Raw genomic sequence first — 22,886 nt, 5'->3', positions numbered from 1 at the left:
GACTAAGGTACCTAGGTCATCCTAAGGAAATAGAAACCCAACTAGTTAACAGAGTTACATCTAATGATTAATGTTTCGTGGTCCGGTCTTATGTAAACTCATTGCATAGGATACCCTCACTCGCATGTCGCATACATGATCGCATTGGATCAATGTGTTTGTATCAAATACAAAGTGAGTCGTATCAATAGTGTTACCAGGATAAGGTACCCAAACTTAACCCTATACTATAGACCCTTTAAGCTGATCTTGAACGTTGATCCCCGTATGTCTTTACATACTGTTCAAAACTCATCAAACAGCTTAGGATGTTAATTTATTGGATTTAGGTTATCAAGACAAAACTAATAATATAATCAATAACACTTATTGGAATTATAATAATAAAACATTTTATTAATAACGGTCAATGGATTATATTTACTATCTACGAATTTTAGGACAAAAAATCCAACAATTATATCATTGAACTTTCCTAGGGTGGTTCATTCACTTGGCCATGTGGAAAAAAAATTATATCATCTAGTATCGAAACAATAATGAAAACTTGAGATCTTGAAGAACTATAATTTGATAAATAAGTGCACTTATATTTTTACTAGTTTATACACTACCTGTAGTAATATATTTAGTAATTTTGTTACATTAAAAAAATATTTTTTCAAAAATATTGGAGTAAATTAAACTATGTTATATTTAGTTTAAGAATTGTTAGCTCATATGAATTTATTTTATTCTAATAGATCTAATTGTGATCTAGTTGATTATGAAAATGCAGGTTATTTAACCTAACTCATGTTAGCTATATCTTACCCAAGTTACTTAATACATATAGAAGATTTTTTATATTATAAGAGCTTATGATGATGTACAAAACTAGTCAATAGTGTTCTTACATAGAGATAAAACATTAAATGATAATATCAATATTCAACAAAATCTTTCAAAAGACAACAAAAAACATTATCAACACCAACATTTGAAAAGCTTAAGCATAACATTGAAATAAGACATTTCAAAGAACTCAAGTGATATACTCACGAGAGGAATAAAAATATTTTATGTTTTTTTTCTTTGTTTTTTTCATTGGATTTTCCTCACAATACTTTCAATAAGAGGTGTACAATTTTTAATTTTTTCTTTAGAGATTCATAACCTACTAATGATACCAATTATCTACTAACCTTTCAATTTTCATAACTTTTTTTGTCTCATAAAAAATTATTTGTACACACCACAAAAGATTATTTACACATCAAAATTAAATTCAATTTTCTACTCTTCTTTCCTCTCTTCTTCATTATTTCTTTTGGTTGTTTCATTTTCCTTTATTTTACAAAAAAAAGAAAAACTTTATACTAACAAATAAAAAATTGAACCATAAACATTAGCAAAATTTAGAAATAAATCGAAGCGGCGGTTTATAAATTAAGAATCGATTAATATGCAAATGAAATTATTTGAAAAATTTAACTAAGAATTGAAGAGTTCAAAGTTGCTTATGAAGGCCTAATGATTTGGATCAATGTTAATAGTAAGCACCAAGGTTTAATGTGATATTTTTACATAAATTTTATGAACAATTTCATGTTGATTAACACCGATGCAACAAGTTTGAAGCTAGAAATTACTTCACAAAATGATTTGAGAGCTAAAGTCAGGGTTTAAAAATCAGATCCAATAATCAGAACAGAAACATAGTGAACTTAAAGATGAACAAAACAAGAACGGTTTCTAATTACGCGCATCAACATTTCCAATTACGAGAGAAACAATTAACAACCTACTGATAGAAATCAGAGTTTGAATCTAACAAAATCACCAACAATATACAATTCCTCTCCAGAATCACAACCAAATTTCAACATCCAAAATCCCCTAACCACAAAACCCCCAAATCCAAACCCTAGGTTTCAACAACCCTAACCTCCGAAGCCGTATAGAGTACGTCCTTGCCTCTTGAGCGCGTACACAACATCCATGGCGGTGACAGTCTTCCGGCGAGCGTGCTCAGTGTAAGTGACGGCGTCGCGAATGACATTTTCGAGGAAGATCTTGAGAACGCCGCGAGTTTCTTCGTAGATCAGGCCGCTGATACGCTTGACGCCGCCACGGCGAGCAAGACGGCGGATGGCCGGCTTGGTGATTCCTTGGATGTTGTCTCTTAAAACTTTCCGATGCCTCTTGGCTCCACCCTTTCCGAGACCCTTTCCTCCTTTGCCTCTGCCGGACATTGTTGCCTTGTTTGATGGAAAATCCGATGAAATAAAAGCTGAGATAATTGAAGTGTGTCGAAGATGACAGAGTTGGTAGATTATATAGAGGATGAGATGGAAGGAAAGCCGTTGGATGGTGATCCGTGTGTAGAAAGCATTTATTCTTGTGACCGTTCGATATCACATGGATTGTGCATAATTGGTTGGATTGGTATGTGTCGCGGATCGGGGACTTTTTTTCTCTCTCTTCTTTCTTTTTATGGACTAAAAGCGGATTGAGAACTTAGGACCATCCTAATAACTATTACAAAACTAAAATTAAGATAAGAAAATTACTAAAATATTTTTCTACTCTATTTTGATGGAGAATATTGCAAAAACTACTTTAGAACTTTCCAATTTGTTATAATTATACTCTTAAAATTTCAATTTCAACGATTATCTTTGATCTAATTTTTTAATAACTCAAGGTTTATCTAAAAGAGATTGGTTGACTTTTTTACGACTAAACCAACTACTTGAAATTATTTTGATATATATAGAAAGCATGAAAGTGAGAGAGGTTTAAATCCGCTCTGGGACTATACTAATTCATCGATCGTGATTATTCTATCATCTTCAATATTATCTCTACATAACTTATTTAACCCAACCTTTCACACGTTAATTTTACATTTTATTCTTACGAAAAGATAAATGTACACTTAAAGAGTTTCAACTTCGGATGAACAATTTATTTTCGTTTGACGGTCGTTCAAGACACCTAATATATAAATATTTACATTCCATTTACGTGGGTATGTTATTTCCTATCTTTTTTCTTCTATTATTGTTGGATAAATCCTTTTTAAAACTACTTATTTTGGAATGTCAATATCCAACCCAAATTTGATATTCTTACAAGTTTGTCAAATTTTCACGGAAAAATTGGAGGGTAAATTTCAACAATCTTTACTAGAAATTGTAATTTCTTGGGGGAAGACTTTGTAGGTATGGCTTCCCAAGATTTCTCGTAAAGTTGATTTGGTCAATCTCATAGGAAAAGTCATAGAATTTAGGATTTTTTCTGCAGTAAATTACACTTAGAAACCAAGACTTGTTAAGACGTCATGTCAAGTTTACTTGGTTTACCTTATGAGAAAATCACATAATGTCAACTTCCTTTTCATACGAAATTATATCAAGGGAAAGATTAATCATAAGTTGTATTGAAAGTCAATATGATCAACCTGATGAGAAATTTCACATAATTTGAAATAAGGATGAATAAGATTGATTACTCACGAGGTAATCTCGAGGGTTGGACATAGGATGTGGCATTAGGTATGAGGAATTCTTGTTATAGTCCTAAATAATGGGGATTGACCCATACCATTAAGAATGATTGTTAATAGTTTTGGAATGTTTTTTTTTTTCCTACTACGTGATCATATTTAGATATGTTATGTTAGTTGCTTCCATTTTATTGTATTATTTGATTAAATAGGTTAGTTTTATATTTTATTCAAACTTACCAGAAGATTTGTTATGTTTGAGTGGTCTGGATTTCGGCTAGATTTTCTGTACTTGGTTTGCGTTTTGTTATGGGTCTTTACGTGGAGGACTATTTGTAGTGTGCAGAGGGGGGGAAATACAAAGACTAGGCCTTCGAATCTGATTGAGTGCTGACCAAGCACAGGTAACCATATACCTGATTTCAGTGAGTTTATCACATGTGGTATCTAGCTTTTTGTGATAGTTATTGATTGAAAAAGTAGGAGCAAATGGGTCACAAATGGTCAAGAGAATGCTTGACAATTAAAGTTGCTTTATGATATTGAATTCAGGGGTAGCATACCCAGTGTACATGTGACAGGTTCGGTGTAGAACACTCCTAAAATATAATATTAGTAAACTTGGAATGACTATGTACAACATTATATTCTTTCATGTTGATTTGTATACGGTTGACAATTATTATGTACTCATAAACTAATTCATAAGGCAATAAATGATCTATTCCTATGGGTCTGAGACCACTTATATGTAAAATGTTGTGTCATCAACTCTCCTATGTGTGCACATTCTGATGATTATTATTTTCGTTTTGTATGTTACTTCAGTCATTAGCCTGATCATTATCTTGAGTCACCAAATTAACTGTGCGCTTTTCTTTTCAAGAACTTATCTCCTTTTCAAGCAAGTTAATATGATCAACTTTATGAGAAATTTCACATAATTTGAAATAAGGATGAACAAGATTACTCGAGGGTTTGGACGTAGGATGTGGCATTAGGTACGAGAAATTCTTGTTATAGTCCCAAGTAAGGGGGATTGACCCATACCATCACGTTATCTTAAGAATGATTGTCAATAGTTTTAAAATGTTTTTTTTCCCCTTCTAGTGCAAAGATGCACTACGTGATCATATTTAGAATTGTTATTTTAGTTAGCTTCCATTTTATTGTATTTATTTATTTCATTAAATAGGTTAGTTTTATATTTTATTCTTATTTACTAGAAGATTTGTTATGTTTGAGCGGTCTGGATTTTCTGTACTTTGTTTGCATTTTGTTGTGAGACTTTACATGGAAGACTATTTGTATGGTGCAGCAGGGGAAAAATACAGAAACTAAGCCTTTGAATTTGGTTGAGTGCTGACCCAGAACAGGTAACCGTATATCTGATTTCGGTGAGTTTATCACGTGTGGTATCTAGCTTTGTGATATAAAATGGTGTAAAAAGTAGGAGCAAATGGGTCACAAATGGTCAAGAGAATGCTTGACAATTAAAGTTGTTTTATGATATCGAATTTAGGGGGAGCATATCCCTAGTGTACATGTGACAGGTTCAATGTAGAACAATCCTAGAATATAGTATCAGTAAACGTGGAACGACTATGTACAACATTATATTCTTTCACGTTGATTTGTATACAGTTGACAATTATTATGTACTCATAAACTAATTCATAAGGCAATAAATAATCTATTCCTATGGGTCTGAGACCACCTAGATGTAAATGTTGTGTCATCAACTCTCATGTGTGTGCACATTCTGATTATTATTTTCGTTTTGTATGTTACTTCAGTTATTAGCCTAATTATTGTCTTGAATCACCAAATTAACTGTGTGCTTTTCTTTTCAAAAACTTATCTACTTTTCGAGCAAATCTTACCTTTTCGGCCCTCAAGTGTTCAAAACCAAGAGAGGTCATGTATCTGCATCTACAAAAACCTTCTTAGGCTAGTCTTCTGCATCTTCGCACACTAGGAGAAATTAGTTTGATGTTTTGCAATCTAGCCAAATCGTCTTCCTTGATTTTATACCCTTTTAATAAGTTTTAGCCAAATGAGATGGTATTGGGGTAAGCATGATAGATCGGAAACTGACTAAGCTTACTAACCAAAACCAACAAAATCGAAGGTGGACAATCTGAGATAAAGAGGGGTTCAATCAGTTTTTGTTTATGAAAAATCAAAATCGATGAAATATTTAAAAAAAAAAACTTCAAAGGCTAAACCAACTAATTGACAGTTTACACTCTATGGATGGGGCAGTTTGAACTATTACTAAATCATCCATAATTAATTCGATAGCGCTTTGATTAAAAAAAAAAAAAAAAAACTTCGTTCGCACTCCTTCATTTAGAGTAAACCAAAGTAGTTAAAAATGAAACGTAAACGAAGGTGAAGGTGACACTAAGGATCATTCCCAAGCAAAAATAAGAAAAAATGTGAAAGGCTTCTCCAAGGAGTTTAGCAATATGGACACCCTGAGGTCCTATAGTTGAGCAATGCCTATTCTTCATATAACTTGACTTCCATATCTATATCTCCTTTTTTTAATTTATAAATAAAAATTGTTAAGTTGAAATAGTCACTTATTTAGCAATCTAGTGGACTCCTAATATTGAGAAAATTAATATATAAATCGATGTCACAAATAAATATGAGCCTAGAAATAGAACTACCTGTCATGTTAAATATGACAAGCATTGTAAGACAAAGAATCAACATGAAATTAATCTAAAATTCAGCTATCTACTAGAATATATTAGGCATTGGCTACTTAAAACTCCTAAAGGAACTTGACACATAACCAAACAAAGTAATTTGACCATGTTTTGGGTCACTCTTTTGCTTAAAGTAAACCTCCCAACGGTTAAAACATTGTTATATCTTTATTTATCTCTTATCGTCTATTGCTTACCTTTATTTTAAGCAGTTTTATCACATGTTCGAATGCTGCATTTAAAAATCAACCAACTGTTTGAGGTTCAACTCCTAGAATACTCCAAGTTTTTTTATTTTATAAATAGTGTATAGCACTTGGATCATCATCATCCACAACTTCTATGAGAAGCAAGTGGCGTATCAATTGTTCATTCACGGGGAATGGTTGTGAACATGGTTTGCCTAAATATATTGATCGCTCTTGATCAAATAAAATTTCATTCCTTCCTAACTATAGTAGTAGTACAGGTTGAATTCACAAGGAACCTTTGCGCTTCTCGAATAAATTGCCTACAATCCGAGTTATCCATTTGATCCTTGAACACAAAAGATTGATTTCAACATTTTACCTAAATCTAACCAAGTTGATTAGAAATATTAACCAATTGTCCTAATTAACTAAGCAGTTACTATGAGATGAGACACATGTCAAATAAGTGTGTTAACAATATTAAGTTGAAGAATCATGTTAGAATGAATATTTTTATAAGATAGATAAACTACTACTCTCACGAGTAATGGATTTCAAAATGTTATTTTTCATTCTAATTCAAAATGTTATTTTTCATTCTAATTTTACAGGATACAACACATCATTTAGTACACGACAAGCCATTTGCATTTGTATGAATCTCAAATTCTAAATAATGGTAGATAATAGTAATAATCTAAGGATTTTTTTTTTCCTTTTTATGAAAATATATGAAGCGGAAGAATTGAACATCGATGAACTTTTTAGGATTGACGACACACTTCTATCTCATTATTAAATTGAAACTGAGACCATAAATTACACTACACATCAAAAGAATGAAAAAATATTCATGTGTACATACACTAAATCCAAACGGCAAGAAAAGAAAGGTCCACCAAGATTTTAGCATATTTTGAGTTTTGACTAGGTGGGAAAATATTTCCTACTGAAATGTGAATATTAGCGTTCGATACAAATGGGGTTCTTTTGTAAAGAAATTCTCATCTGTTAAACAATGCAAAAAAGTTATTAACCCACAAAAAAAAAAGGAAAAAAAAAAAAAAAACTAAAGTTTCAATTCTATAAATTCAATATTAGCAGTTTATTCATGGCAGCAGGCAGCAAAACTGAAAGATTTTAATGCTCGTAGTCGTACGAAAAACCTCGATAGTGAGAGAAGGAAGAGTTCAAGAAGCACGCATCATAGAGCTTAAGAGGAAAGCAATGAAAACCATACTTCGACATCAACAGCATGCTGCAAGAAACTACAAATTAGGAAGGGAAATTGTATTGCAAAATGAAGATTGACTAAAGAGTAAGAAATATCTTCACAATTAAGACATCCTATCATCCTCAAAATCTTGTATTCAGTGTTACCCAGTGAATCAACGTCATAATCCAATATGTTCAAACTAAAACTTCAAAGAAAACAACACTGACCTATTAAAAATGATTTTTTCCCCTAAAAGGAACTCACTTTTTATAAGACAGGAAGTTTTGGAATTAAATTATAAAAAAAAAAAAAACGTATAGATTCAGACAAAAACAGCAAGTCTAATAAAACAGTTGAGTATATAGCAAAAGAAAGACAATTAATTCTCACCAGAATGCCTTGAATATGTTTCTCAACTCGTTAAGAAAATAGCAGTAGGATTCCCAGGCGATGGAGGATTTTGCTTCAACAGTGAAGCCAAAGCACCGGCTTTTGCAAGAGCGTTCGGATCAGATACACGCAAAACCTGCACCTCTTCCAAACCTATTTGCCTCCTAATCAACTCCAAGTTCTCATTAAGAACATCCATCTCCCCAAAAGGAAGCCTCAAGTCCAAGGCTTGAACCCCAAGTGAAACAGCCTCATCCTTCTTAAACCTCAAGAATGGCATACACAGCTTCTGCGTTTGTCTAAAATCTGCTGCCTGCCCAACTGAACTCTTCTGGAGTGCCTCCATTATTTCACTATCAGGTGCAAATGTACGTTTGGTCGAGTCAAATTTACTTTGGAGTATTCTAAGGCATTCTGCTTTCCATCCATCAAATTGCTCGTTCACATATATCAAGCCAGTCAATTTCTTGTCCTCGATCACTGTTGTGACAGGAGCACCCTTCTTGTTGCCTTTTTTAGGTCCTAAAAGTTGCTTTTGAAGAAGCTTTCTCATCAAAACTATTGAGTCTTGGAGATATTTGTTTGCACTCTTGAGAGTTAAATCAGGAGAATCAGCTGACGGCCAGCCAGCATTAACAACAAATCCATCCTTCTTCAACATATTCCTCCAAACGTGTTCTGCATAGTGTGGACAAATTGGAGTAATGAGACGTGTCTGGACATCCATAAAACGGAAAACCAAATCACGGTTCATGCCTCCAGCACCACATGAAAACCTGTACTCGTCCCTAGCTGCTTGAAGATCATAAAAACCGGTCTTCAAAGCTTCGCGAAACATGTAGTCTTTGTAATTTTGCTCTGTCATTTTGACAGCTATATTGATTTCGTTTTCAAATACCCGATCAGCATAAGTTGATGGAGGACCTGTTCTAAGGAACGAAGAAGAATCAGCCTGCAGAATATCTTCCATCCATGCTATTTCTTTGGTCAAACGTAAGATGGCAGCATTTGCCGTCTCAAATACAAAATTTGCATCATCGACACCATCACCAGCATCAGCCAATGAGAATCGTGTAGCATCCGCAGAAAACTCTTCAATTGCCTCACGCAAAGTTCTAAAATTCCCAGTAGACTTGGACATCTTTTCAGAATTAAGCATGATGTGCCCATTACATCTGAATGCACGAGGCCAATGGCGCTTTGGCATGATTGCAGTATGATTGTAAATAGTGAATGTCAAATGATTCTGAATAAGATCTTTTCCAGAAACCCTAAGATCAAATGGATACCAATACTCAAACTCCTGTTTCATCTTATTAAGAATTGACTGTGAGATTCCAGTTGATTTTGGTTCTGCAGCACCACAAAAGACAAAATCCCAAACTTCATCTGTCATCTGCTCAGGTTTTACTGCAGAGTCACCCGATCCATACAAGTCCCCATTCTGCAACAAATGTGCTATAGTGTAGTAAGCCATGTAAATGGTGGAATCAGATAATGACTCAACTAGAAATTGTTTGTCCCAAGGGATACGTGTTCCAAGGCCGAAACTACGTGAGCATGCCCACTGGTTGAGCCAACCTAGTGTGTGCTCAAATCCATGCTTTGTCTCATCTGAAAACATATCCATGCTAGCCAAGCACTCTTCAGACAATTTCTTCCATTCTGATTCCCCATATGTGATGTACCTGTTAGGAATACCATCAAAGTAGAGATTAAAAGTAGGTTTCAGATATGTTTGCGACGAGAAGATTAGAAATAATATTGGGTCAATAGTGATATGTTTAGTCATTCACCAAAGAATTAGTTATAAGAGATAGTCACCATTGATCAGTAAGAGCTACAATGCACTCATCTCCAGACCGGGACATAACACGCTTCTCAGGTTCACTATATGGGATAGCTTGGCCAGTTTCAATTAGCTGGCTCCGAATCAAAGGTTTTGCTTCCTGTACTTTCCTTCCAGCAAATTCACCAACAATTAGTGTTCCATCAGTAAATCCTCTCAAATAAGTCAATCTTTTAGCTTCAGCAAGCTTGTCCTTCTCATTCTGACTTTTAATTTTTAGATCCAAGCAAACTTTTTCAGCAGCCCTGTCTCCAAACTCAGGGATATCAATAATGGGAACAATATCATAGGGAAGCACCCATTCATCTTTAACACCATACTTGGCCCTAAGTGCTGGTTTTGATTTTAAATCATGCATAGCCATATAATCATCAGGAGCATCACTAGGTACACTGGTCACAATACCAGTTCCCTTATCCGTGAGAATTGTAAGCATGGGAAGAGCATAAATGATTTCATTAAAGGCTAGAGGGGACTTCAATGGGAGGCCTATCAAATCATTACCAGTCAGCTGAATCAAGCAAGTAGGTTTTTCAGGAACCTTAGAAAATCTCTGATAGGCTAAGTTAAGGGCAGCTCGTTCAGTAATAATAAATACATCAGTATCATTAATCTCAAATGCTCCATATTTACCATCAGGTAGTACCCATGCATTTGTTTGACCATACATGGTCTCAGGTCTCAACGTTGCAGCCGCCAAAAACACTTTTCTACCCTCCAACACTCCCAATTTAGGAGGAAAAGGTGCCACAACCTCCATCTTAATCAGTGTGTAATCCTGTGGTTGAACCCCTTCACCAGTTGCCCTATCGTGATCAGCACAGGGTTGGCCATCTAAGGGAGAATATATAGTATATCTAACATCTTTCACAATCTTCCCCATGGATTTCAACTTCCGCATTTGCCACTGTATAAACGAATCATAATATGGATTCATATCAGTAGTAATAAAAGATCGTCTCCAATCGCAACCTAAACCAAAAGCCTTTAGGTCCTCCATTGCCAAAGGAGGAAAAAATGTCAACCAGTTATACGGATCTTGAAACTTGGATATCTCACTATCAGACAGACCAAAACTGCGCATTATTTCCCACTGGTACATCTGTCCACCTGTCTTAGAGGCTGCCTTAGATTTCTTGCCCTTGAATTTGTCAGGCAACATTGGATTACTTTCATTTCCCTCCTCAGCTTCTGCTTTCAAGTTTTGTTGCTCTTCTATATCACGAGGGAAGACAGGTGGGTCACCAAATTGTTGAATTTCCCTAGCAAGCTTATCAGCAGAGGCCTTGATAGGCATTCCTGTGCAGTGGAAACCAAATGGTAATAGGACGTTTGCACCCCGTAGCCTATGATATGCTGCGGCAAACTCCAATTTTGAAAGGGAGAAAGCATGACCAATATGCAAAAATCCATTCATATAAGGGAAGGGGAAATTTCCAAAGAACTTTTCCCCCACTTTAGGAGGGGTTTCACATGCCTCTGCCCTGAAAACATCGTTCTCTTCCCACAAAACTCGAACCTTAGCTTCAATCTCTCGGAGACTATCCCTCCTAGCAAAGCTTTTCCCACTCTCTGATGCCATGTCTGTAAGACTAAAAAATCTGCAAGCATTCAACAACACCATAAGAAGTACACAATAGGAAACACTCTAAGAATTGAAGGCATGCAGAAAACATTTATAGAATAAGCAATTAGGTCCAGTTCCAATAAGTTTTAATAAATGAACTCCCATGCATCATTTAAGTCTGCATATCGTGCATAAGAAACCACTCCCATTTAGAAGAAAAGAAGGTACAGCTTCTAAAGTTTTTTCCTACTATCTTGAAACATGAAGGGATTGAATTTCATAAACCATAAGACACACAGAAAGTAAATCTTGGGAGTGCACATGAACTCTAGCCTATAAAAGCACTTGTGTATGTACTATTACAAGATCAAACTTCATACCCATACAAATTGTCATCAAAGTATATTTTAAAACAATAAATGACAAAATCCCACAGTAAGTGGAATTGTATCTACTCCACACTCATTTTGAGTTTAGCAATCAGCACAACATTTGGGCTGGGGGATTTCTCCCTCGAAAAAAGGGAAAAAAATCATTTGATACCCACGAATCAAAACAGTGAACTGAATACCTAAATACGCTAATTGGTCCATGTTGCTATTTAAATCAATTCAATGAACTGGGTTGTTCCCTTGACATTTAAAATTCAACAACATAAATGAGGCTCAAACCCACATTCACCAAATGAAATTCATACTCCCCAAAAATAGAAAGAAATGGCACGCACACATACAGAGTAGTTTAAGAACGAAATCCTAACAAACTCCAAGATTAGATGTCAAGGGGTAACTTCAATACCTTATATTCAGAACAGCACGACAATTTGTGGAGAACAGCAAAAAGCTCTTCACGGAATGAGAAAAAGCCAGTGAGAGACCAGTAAATTATTAAACCAACAATAGATGCAGTATGCTTGCCCTGTATATCAAATGCTGTTGAGAATGAGAAGAAATGTACATTACAAAATACAAAATAGGCTTAAAAGCATAAGACCAAAGAAGAAAAAAGTACTTGAATAATGCAGATAAATAAGGGTAATAACTAACAAGATCATCAAAAGAGATTAAAACCATACAGAAAACAAAATGAACACGGAAAAATGGAACAAATTTTGTCCCTAAACTTTGATGTTAGTGATTATCTAGTTCCTAAACTCTTGAAATTACAAACCTGGCCATGAACTTCGATATATTTTAAAACTCAAAGATCTACTGGACATAGAATGGGAAATTTAGAGTTCAATTTGACATAAAATTCAAATTTTTATCTAATAGATCAAGTAGTTTTTAAAACTTGAAATTTTATAGAACCCATTAAACACAAAATTCAAAGTTTAGAGACCAATTGGACATACAGATTGAAAGTTTAAGAATTTCCGAAGAAAGCACGTCTTTGAACTGTGCGAACTTAACAACGATCTAACTGAGAGATCGGAAGTTACAGAAGACTAAGTATGAATCTCAGCAATTAGCTTTCGTACAAGAACCCTGTGCACAGGCGTGCCGGAGAAGTTCAACAGACAGGGAGATAGGAAGAGAAGAGAAGAAAGAAAAAGGCGATGCCAATGGATGCCACTACAGTGGAGAGGGCGTGCCGGCATGCGGCTGCGGCAATTCGAGGGAGAAGAAAGAAGATAGAGGGGAAATGAAGAGAGGGTTGTATCCATTTTGGATTTTTGAAAGAAAAACAAAGTCCAAGACACATCGCTGCAAACTTACTTAAGAAAATTAGTGTAACGCCCACGAAATATCATACATTTACGTACAGTAAACACAGTTCAAGTACTTGCATAGTCCACCAACATCATAGAGCTAGAAGAAATCAAAATGGAGAAAGAACAAAAAGTTTATATAGAAATCAGAATTGGTAGAGCACAAATTCACATGAATTAACAACAAACAAATGAAATAGAAATGTTTTTTGGAAAAAGAAAATCAATCATATCGAGGAGAAGGTGAAGGGAAATACTTGAGCTTTGAGGCTGCAAGCTGCAAGGCCAGTTGGTAGATGGAGAGTAAAAGTTAGCCGCGGTGAGGGCGGTGGTCGCCGGTCGGAGGTTTTACAAGGGCAGAAGCTTGCAATGTGTATGGAGGAAGAGAGGCTGAACCGAAATGGAAAGATAGAAATTAGGGCAAAAAGATTGTTGGGCCTTCTTTTTTTCTTTTTTCTTTCTTTTTCTTTTCTTTTGTTAGTTTCATTTTTCAAATTTATTGAAAATAAAATAAACAATCTTAAATATATATACACACACACATGAACAAAAGAAATACAAATAAACAACAATTAAAAAATAAAGAAAAGTAAATTAAATATATAAAATTTTAAAAATTAAAAAGAAGACTCCTAGAAGAAAGAGTGGAACTTATTTTAGTGGTAACATTATTGTTTATCCCTAAATTGCAAAAACACCACGTACATACGTGTGTGTATATGTATATATTTATTTATATTGTATGCATGTATAAATTAGCATTAAAAAATTATTCTAAATTGTCCTAGAACTTAACTGACATCTATACGTACTTAAAACACCCAAGATATCGGGTTCAATCTCCACCCCCATTTGTACTTTAAGAAAATCTTTCAAAAAAAGATCATCGTAAACAATACCAAAGTTTTATAACTTTCATGAAAACAATTATCACTATCAATTGATCAAACAACTTTTTAAACTAAATTTAGTTGAGGCAAAGATCGGAAATGACTATTATTTTTAAATAATTTTCCTCAAATATTTCTCATTAGATTTGAATGATATCAAATAAGAAATTAGAAAAATATTACAAAACTTACATAAGACTATTTGAGATATTGAAATAGAGAAATCAAAAAAAGAGTTCGTGAAAGGAGAGAATCATAGTTTGATTGAGGATTTAGATTATAAAAAAAAATTAAACATATAGAATAATGTTTTTCCTAGTCTTTGCCCTCAAAGACTCTATCAAGAAAACTCAAAAGATTGATGGTTTAACTATGTGTTAAAGCAAAATTTTAGTCTCGTCTATGTATTGATTTGGGTCGAAATGCAAATGAATCATTGAAACAATTATGCACAAAAGGATGTTATTTGTGATAAAAAAAAAAAAAAAAAGAAAAAACTTCCATACTACTTTTGACAATTACGTGGAAGTATATATCATTCCTTTTGTTTTTTTTAAGGACTTTTTACGTGGAAGTTGGGTAGGTGGATTTGAATTTGAGATCTCTTGTCCTAGGAACATAAAAATGTCTATTAACTTAAGGTTACGATGGCAAACACATTAAGGGTTCACCAATTAGATTTCTAATTTTCAAATGTAAAAAGGATATTATTTGTGGTTTTAGAATCTGATATTAAGGGTTCACCAATTGGGTTCCTAGTTTTCATATCCTAGCATTTTCATATCACTACTACTTCTCTCCTCTATCATCCTATTATGACATGAGCTCAAAGGGGTAAAATGTCCTCTATCATCCTACCATGACATGAGTCCAAAGGGGTGACATGTCGTCGTTTGGTAGGACAATATGGCATGGCATGGGGTGGTATGGCGAGGACTAGTATTTTTTATTTAACTTATTAATATTTGATTAAAAACGACTTTACTATTAAAACAAATCAAAAAATTGTTTCTTTATTTAAAATCGGTTTTTCCTTAATTACTAAAATTGTTTCATACTTAAAACTTTAAGATCTCCATGCCATTGAGATATTACTTATTTATTTTGTGATGGTTGAAACATTACAACATCTTTATATAAAACCTCCCAACTGCTCGTTTGACACATCTTAAAAAATCACTTCTCACAAGTTCTCTTCATCTTCTAATTTCTTTTTGTATTGTTCTGAAGCAAAAGAGTGTCTGATATTTTGATCGATTTCAGTTCAACTCCTATTGAGTTTGGTGTTTTATCCTGAGGAATTATTTTCCAGCATATGAAAATCTTGCCGGATGCACTACAAAAGGTAAATATGCATACCCAACATGTGGAGATAGTATCCGTTTTTATTGGTTGAAACATAGTAAAAAAATTACATATATGGGTCATAGACAATTCTTGACAAGTGCTCATCCATATCCAAGAAAAAAAGCATGGTTTGACGGTAGAGTAGAAGAAGAGTTACCTCCCAAAATAACTACGAATAGAATTGTTGAACATCACTTTGACTAAGCATAATGTTAGATATGTGTTTATATATTGCTAGGAGCACATTGAACAAACTGAGGCTGAGACGACAGTTTCAACAACAAACGTGGCTGATGATGCTTTGAGTAAAGTTCTTGGCTCTGATCGTGGTCATATAAGAGGATTTGGGTTTGGTGTGACTCGTTCAAAACTATCTCTTTTTTCTCAACAAGATCACAAGTTTAAGGTTTGAAAAAGAATATTTGAAGATGAAGGAAGAAATAGTAGAAATGAAAACAATGAAAGATGAAATGATAGAAATGAAAGCACTTGTGTTATCTTATTTAAAGAAACAGGTATTTCTTTTTTTTTTTCTTTTTGTAACTTAGATTCTTTTTTTTTCTCGTAGTAGTTAACTATATTTTTGGTTTCATATGAGATTATCATAGACTGAACTAAGTGAGGAACTTTCAAATGCTACTGCAAGTGTGTTTAAGTGACGAAATATTCCTCCAACTTGTCCAATGTCTTCTCCATCGGTAAATTTATTTGTAATAGAATGAAAATTGTTCATAATGTTATTATCTTCTTATTCTAGTATCTCATATTTGTCCTTTGACAGAGTATCAATAACAACAGTCAAATTAAGTGCAAGTTATTAGATTGGTATGGCTCGGGAGAGATTGTTGCTGAAGGAATATGGTCTTCTAATGATCCAGCTACTTTGGTTCATCATGTTTCTATTAGTCCACATGCGATTAGAGTATGGGTTGATGTAGCAAAGAAACCAAATGCATATTTATGGAGGTCAACATCAGAAATGACATGTATTGAAGAAGCTTTGGGAAGTACAGTTGCATGGCCATCTGATAAAGTGATCATTCGTATGTTGTTTAATTCTAATCTTTTTTGTCTAAATTTGTTAAATATTTATACTTGTTTAATTAATATATATTTTATAAATTTATGTAGGTGAATGAAATGGAGTCGTCTTAAACAAAGGACTAAAGATTGTACACTTACGACGAACTTTGTTTGTTCACTTATGATAAACTTTGTTTGTATTTTGAGGGTTACATTGTGTGCATGGTTGATACATTATTTAGTAATATGTGTATTTTGATTGTTAATGTGTGTGGTTGGTACATTTAGAATGACTACTATGTTTGGTAATTTTAATACATTATGAATGGAAGTTAATTCATTCAAAAATTATTTTTGAGAAAAACGTTACCTCTTATCGTTTCTTATGATGATCAAGATTACTATTGTTGTACTGATCAGGAAGAAGATCATACTCATGAGGTTGTGCAGAGCAAAGAACAACATCAGAAATGGGCTTATGTTAAAGTTAATATGGTTGGTGTCATTGTTGGTAGAAAAGTTTGTATCTTTCAAAATGCTTCTTATTCCACTCTTGCCCTTCAACTTGAGGATATATTTGATAGTACAACAATAGTAATCAGAATGGAAGTTAAATAGCATTATTATAGCTGGAAATACTATATTATAACTTAATATTATAGCTACAAATACTATGTTATAACTGAAAATTATAGCTATAAATACTATACTATAGCGTTGAAAAAAGGTTATTATAGCTGAAAATTATAGTTATAAATACTATACTATAGTATCGAAAAAAGACTATTATAGCTGAAAATCATAGTTTTGAATACTATACTATAGTGTCGAAAAAGGTCTATTATATCTCAAAGATAACACATTATTTAAGCTATATAAACTTATTATAACTTTAACGAAAAACGCTATCAAATGTTTTTATAGCAACCTATATAAGTTATACCTTTAAACTCTATGATAACACTCATTATAGCTTCGGAAAAACGCTATAAAAGCCACAAACTTGGGCTGTCAAGACTTTCGAAAAATGCTATAAAAAGTCTATTTTTGTTAGTTATCATATATGTTATTTCTTGTAGTGAAACTTTATAATAACCAATAGAATTATGATTTCTCAAACATGGTATATGTCGAGTATATGAATGATATTATAAACAACAAAATTGGGATACACGCAAAAAGGTAAAAGATTTGGTTATCAAAATATAGTATCGTTCCTCTAAGTATAGGATAATTCATATATTTCAAATACAGTATATTTGAATAACTCAAAAAATGAGACATGATATTGGAAAAAACACAAAGACAGTGTATTTTGCAAATAACATTCAAATTTGATAAATTTTAACTAAATTGCTATTTTGTTATTGGACAAGATTGCAACAACTTCCCATATAGTAATGGCAACTATATATACAAGATTTTCAGTTTTGTTATATTTTAAACAATTTATTAAATAATACACAATAAATATTTTTAATAACAATTTGAATTTAAATTTTAGATCCTCCCCTAAAATAATGCTAAATATAAATACAAGATTTTCATTTTTTTATATTTTAAACAATTTATTAAATAATACATAATATATATTTTTAATAACAATTTGAATTTATATTTTAGAATTGTAATTATGCCTCAATGACATTTTTGCAATTATTTGAATCTTCTTTTAGGTTTTATTTGAGAAAAAGAAAAGAAGGAGATTGGGAGTAGCCGACGCAAGAGACAAAGATTAGAGGGAGAAAGTTTTTCTTGCAAACAAGAGAGGAGAAAAGCGCGACTGACAAAAGGAAAACATCGGAGTTTCGACGTAAGTGACGACGAGCTTTTTCGAGCAGCGTTTGACGACATCCAACTTTGGTTGTGGGTTTGTGGCGGGTTTCATGGTGAATTTCGTTGTGGGTGTTTTATTTTTCAATCGTGGTTCTTCTTGGGGTTTGCAGTGGATTGTTCGACACGTAAGTCTCCAGTCAGGGAGCTGACAATAAGAAAATCCCTTGATTTGCGTCAAATGTATGAAGACTTTGAAGGGGACGAAGCTGAAAGCTAGTTTCAACCGTTTCTGTCTGAATGTTTGAATGCCTGAACGTGGACAATTTGAAAAAGATATGAAACGACTGTAGAAATTATGTGGATCTTTGATGATGATACGTGTTAATTGTGTGTTGGGAGTTTTATTTAATTCGGATATTTGGGGTTTATTGAACAATTGTACTTAAGATTCAAGTCTGTCATTTAGGTAGGGGCATTTAAAACATTGCTTCTGCAATTTTCTTTTTAAATTTAATATTGTAATATTGTTACTTCTATTATACCTAAAAATACTAAATTTTAGAAATAAATATTTTTTTTAATAAATCAATAAAAGAAAAATACTCGTTAATGTAGATTTATATGGATTTAAAAAGGATTAGAGAATGAAAGCACTCTCATATTTCTTTAGAGATTGAAATAAAAAAAAATTATTTCAAATAAATTTATCAAAAGATTTATACATGTATATACAGCTAAAAATACTATTTTGGCGATGGTACAATTTCAGTCTATATGCGTTTAGTTGTCTAATTTTAATCATTATATTTTTAATATATCTTAAATTTAATCTCAAATTTCACATATATATTTTTTTCATCTTAATATTTTTGCTATAAAATTTGAAAATATATTCGCAAAAATATTGTTGTTATATTAATTGATTCGAGTAAAAATTAATTTTAAAAGACTAATTATAATATTTATTTAAAATATATGGAATAAAATTAGATAAGGTAAAGAATATCACAAAGTTATAATAATGATATAATTTATTCTTGTATTATTCTTTTGTGCCTTCCTATCATCTCTATCTATCTATTTATTTATTTAATTTGTGTAAAACCTGTTTAGTATTTATCCAAAATTCTCAATTTAGTGAGGTGTTTGATTTCTCAACTGTCTTTTCCCAAATGTGGAAATTTGCTTTTGCCACAACCTGACTCTCATAAATAAATTCTCATTTCAAAACTACCCTTATGCATGCTTGCATTTTCAAACAATGCCATTAAACCTACATTTGGGGGGATTGGTCTAATTTTCGTCTAGTCCATAAATTAGGGTAACGATTTTCAGTCGTATGAAACTTTTTTGATTGAACTAAAAAGTAAAGTTATGAATATTGTTTATTATAAGTTGACAATATAATATTAATGTAGAGATATGTAGATGTTCTCTACTCCTAACAAGTAGTACCAGGGCCAATGTCCTTGACTTAGCTACGTAAAAAAATCTTTAGGTGTTAAACAAAAAAATAATAATAATAAAAAGAGCCTTAAAGAAATAGGTTGTGATGGATATTCATGTGATCTCTATCATACTTATAATGTATGCTCCAAAGAATTGGAGTTGCCCTAAATAAAAGTTAAACAAATAGATTACAATATGATGAAAAATTTGGTAGTATACTTGATAACTAAGAAGGATTAACAGTTGAGGATGTGATCTTGTTAAGGAAATTATGGTTTATTGCTAACTAGTACATATATACGTACCTCTCAGAAAAATTGGTAGGAAGAGAGTTATTCCTATTCAATATTTTTCCTTTATTAATTCACTCGTCATGTCTATTTATTCATCTATGTAAAAGATTGTTATGGACTACTCTAATTTATTCCATAGAAATTTCACGTATCAAAAGTTTTAAGTGATTATTTGAAAATTTAAATATATTTTACGCTCAAGTATCTTAAATTTTATAAAATTATTCTAATATTGACTATTTTTTTAATTAAAAAAAACTGTTTTTATAACTAAAAAATAAACGTTTAATAATAATGCACTTCATTTTGGAATTTTAACTTGAGGAGGATGAGACTTTTGTCTATACCTTTAACAAAAAATTTAAAACAAAATACAAAACTATCACTTTAATTTTGTTTAATTTTAGTTTCTATATTTTTAATTGTTTGATTTTAAATCAATAGATAGTTTAATTTCTGGGTTTGAAATATTGATGTTGATTAGAATATCGAGGTCCCGATTTTATGAAAAATATTAATGAAACTTTTTATGAAAGTTGATGGATATATTATCATTTCGATCTATAAAATTTTGATTGTGACCTAATTAGACTATAAATTAACCATTTTTAATCATAATTTCTATAAAGTAAGATAACATTTAGATGTATGTTGTAAATGTTTGTATATACAATCAATGTAAGAGTGAAAATTCATAAATGAAATGGAAAAATAAACTACAAAATGATATAAAGTTTAGAAATATTTTCAAGTGAAATAATATGAATGAAAGTTTTGGATGGTAAAAGAAATAAAACTCACCTCCATTTTGAGGTGAAAAAAGTGAAAAGTGCAACTATGGTTAAAAATACATGATTAAAATTAGACAATTAAAAATATGAAGCATAAAATTACACCGAAATGGTATTTTAACTAAAAAAAATTAGAGAATTAGGTATAAAGTGTTGTTTGATTCTATGATCCAACTTATAAATTTAAAAATTTTAACTCTTGGTAGATCTTTAGAATTTAAAATATTGAATTGTATTGAAAAAATCACCATTAGAAATTATAAACTCATTTTATTTTACAGAGTATCAATTATGTAATTTAAAACATGTTTATATAAATCATTTAGTAATCATTCATATTAAAACTAATATTTAGTTGGATAGCTACCTTGAGTTACATTATTTAATTTTATAACAACCATACAAATACAAATTTAAATTAGTTGTTTTAATTATAATTTGATTTTTACATTTGCTACCATACACCTATATATATCTACAATGATATGATATTATCTATTTTGAACATAAACTTTTATGGTTTTGTTTTTGTTTTAGTTCTAAAAAGGCTCGTCAAATGGAGACGGTTATTGTTTTTTGTACCCCATGATGTATACTATCACCTTATCAAATGGATATTAGACTAATTTGGTTGCATTCCCTGACACATTTTGAGTGGTGCATAAGAATGTAATCAAAATTTGTATGGAAACAAATTATTATATTTAATTTATAAAATCAATCATCAAACTTCTTAAAATTTTAATAGATTAATCGATAAATAATAAATTCAATTCAAATTTTTGAGCAAAATTTATTATTAAATAATCAGATAATAATATTGAGTATTTGTATAGTAAATAAATAATTTTATAATTAAGTTACATGATTACAAAAACAACTTAATAAATTTGTACAATTATGATTCGTTAATAAAACAATCAAAATTAATTTATTCAAATAGACGTAAATTTTTGCGATTAAAAATTAGTGGATTATAACTAAATCAATGATAATCTAGTTAGAATAAATAAATAATTTATGAAACTAGTTAATTCAAATGTTATAGTTTAATTTTTAATATAATTTTCTAAATTATAAATTTAATTTTCATGCATAAATTAATTTAAACTTATTACTTCTCTAAAGGAGGACATAGAGTGTATCAAGAAAATCCACAATTTTGGATGGACATAATTTGTAGGAACAAAGTATGCATTTGAATAACTTATTCCTATATTTGAATCTTCAAATTTTATTTTTATCTTTATTTTTACGTGATTTCTCTTCATTTCAAACGATCTCGTAAATGTTTGTTGTTTTAACTAATGATATCAAAGTTATGTTAAAAAATTTCTCGAAATAAGAGTTCTAATTAAAAATAATTAACGAATATAAAATTTGATTGTTTCCTTTTCTCTTTCTGTGAAAGATAGAAATGAGAAGAGGGAGAGAGTAAATAAGAACAAAAGGGTGGTTTGCTTTGCATGCTAGATGTAGTTTCCTTTTCTCTTTTTGTGAACGAGTAGAGAGTATTTCAATCAAGAAAAGAGGAAACCCTTGATAAAGTCAAAACTAATCGTAATGTCTTGCATTTAGAAGATAAGAATGTATATATAGTTGCTTTTGCATGGACGTAGTTTCAAAATTTTGGATGTTTGGTCTTTAAAAATTCTCAAATCGAAAATGGAAAATCTTTTATACTTCTTTTTTTTATATATCTACAGTTTAAAACTATCAGTTGTATTGTAATAACCCATCTAAGTAATATATATATATTAATTTTCTTTAATAAAAACTAATGTGTATGTTAACAAGAGTTTATCTTTATTAACACAAAATGTGATGAGGACTAAAAGATTCGTAGTTAAAATCTCTTTCTAGATTTGTACTAAAAAAAATCAATACAAATTGAATGATAAATTACTATCATCTATTACTGATAACTAGCAAAATTTTATTGTACATTTATGTTTTTATAACTTGAAAATGAACAAAATTGGAAGAATAAAAGGATAGTTTTCTCAATTATTAAAATTTAGTGATGGAATTTGAAATTGATAATAATAATAATTTTGTTTAATTATTACAATAATGGAGATTAGATGAGATGAAAGCCTATGTTAAAAAATGAGGTCAATTATGGAAGTAATAGTAATAAATAATAATAATGGAAAAAAACATAAAATAGTGTGGAATGGGAT

At 31.5% G+C, this 22,886-nt stretch overlaps 2 protein-coding genes across 3 annotated transcripts; both read right to left on the bottom strand.

Moving 5' to 3' along the window:
- Nucleotides 1-1,713: 1,713 nt before the first annotated feature.
- Nucleotides 1,714-2,408, bottom strand: LOC103501914 (histone H4). Its single transcript, XM_008465679.3, has one exon. It carries the CDS (start codon nt 2,232-2,234, stop codon nt 1,923-1,925), a length of 312 nt encoding a protein of 103 aa, XP_008463901.1. The 5' UTR covers nt 2,235-2,408; the 3' UTR covers nt 1,714-1,922.
- Nucleotides 2,409-7,283: 4,875 nt separating this feature from the next.
- Nucleotides 7,284-13,625, bottom strand: LOC103501922 (leucine--tRNA ligase, cytoplasmic). Of its 2 annotated transcripts, none has more exons than XM_008465690.3 (5): nt 13,392-13,625; nt 12,222-12,341; nt 9,832-11,457; nt 8,008-9,695; nt 7,284-7,659 (listed from the first exon to the last, which is right to left on the bottom strand). In XM_008465690.3, exons 3-4 carry the CDS (start codon nt 11,436-11,438, stop codon nt 8,030-8,032), a joined length of 3,273 nt encoding a protein of 1,090 aa, XP_008463912.2. In that variant the 5' UTR covers nt 11,439-11,457; nt 12,222-12,341; nt 13,392-13,625; the 3' UTR covers nt 7,284-7,659; nt 8,008-8,029. The 2 variants fall into 2 exon arrangements, with proteins under 2 accessions (XP_008463912.2, XP_008463919.2); XM_008465697.3 differs by having other exon boundaries at nt 12,222-12,355; nt 13,392-13,586.
- Nucleotides 13,626-22,886: the final 9,261 nt, after the last annotated feature.

The sequence above is a fragment of the Cucumis melo genome, chromosome 12, assembly GCF_025177605.1.
Source record: "Cucumis melo cultivar AY chromosome 12, USDA_Cmelo_AY_1.0, whole genome shotgun sequence".
Lineage (NCBI taxonomy): Eukaryota > Viridiplantae > Streptophyta > Magnoliopsida > Cucurbitales > Cucurbitaceae > Cucumis > Cucumis melo.
This window is presented reverse-complemented; position numbering and strand designations above follow the sequence as displayed.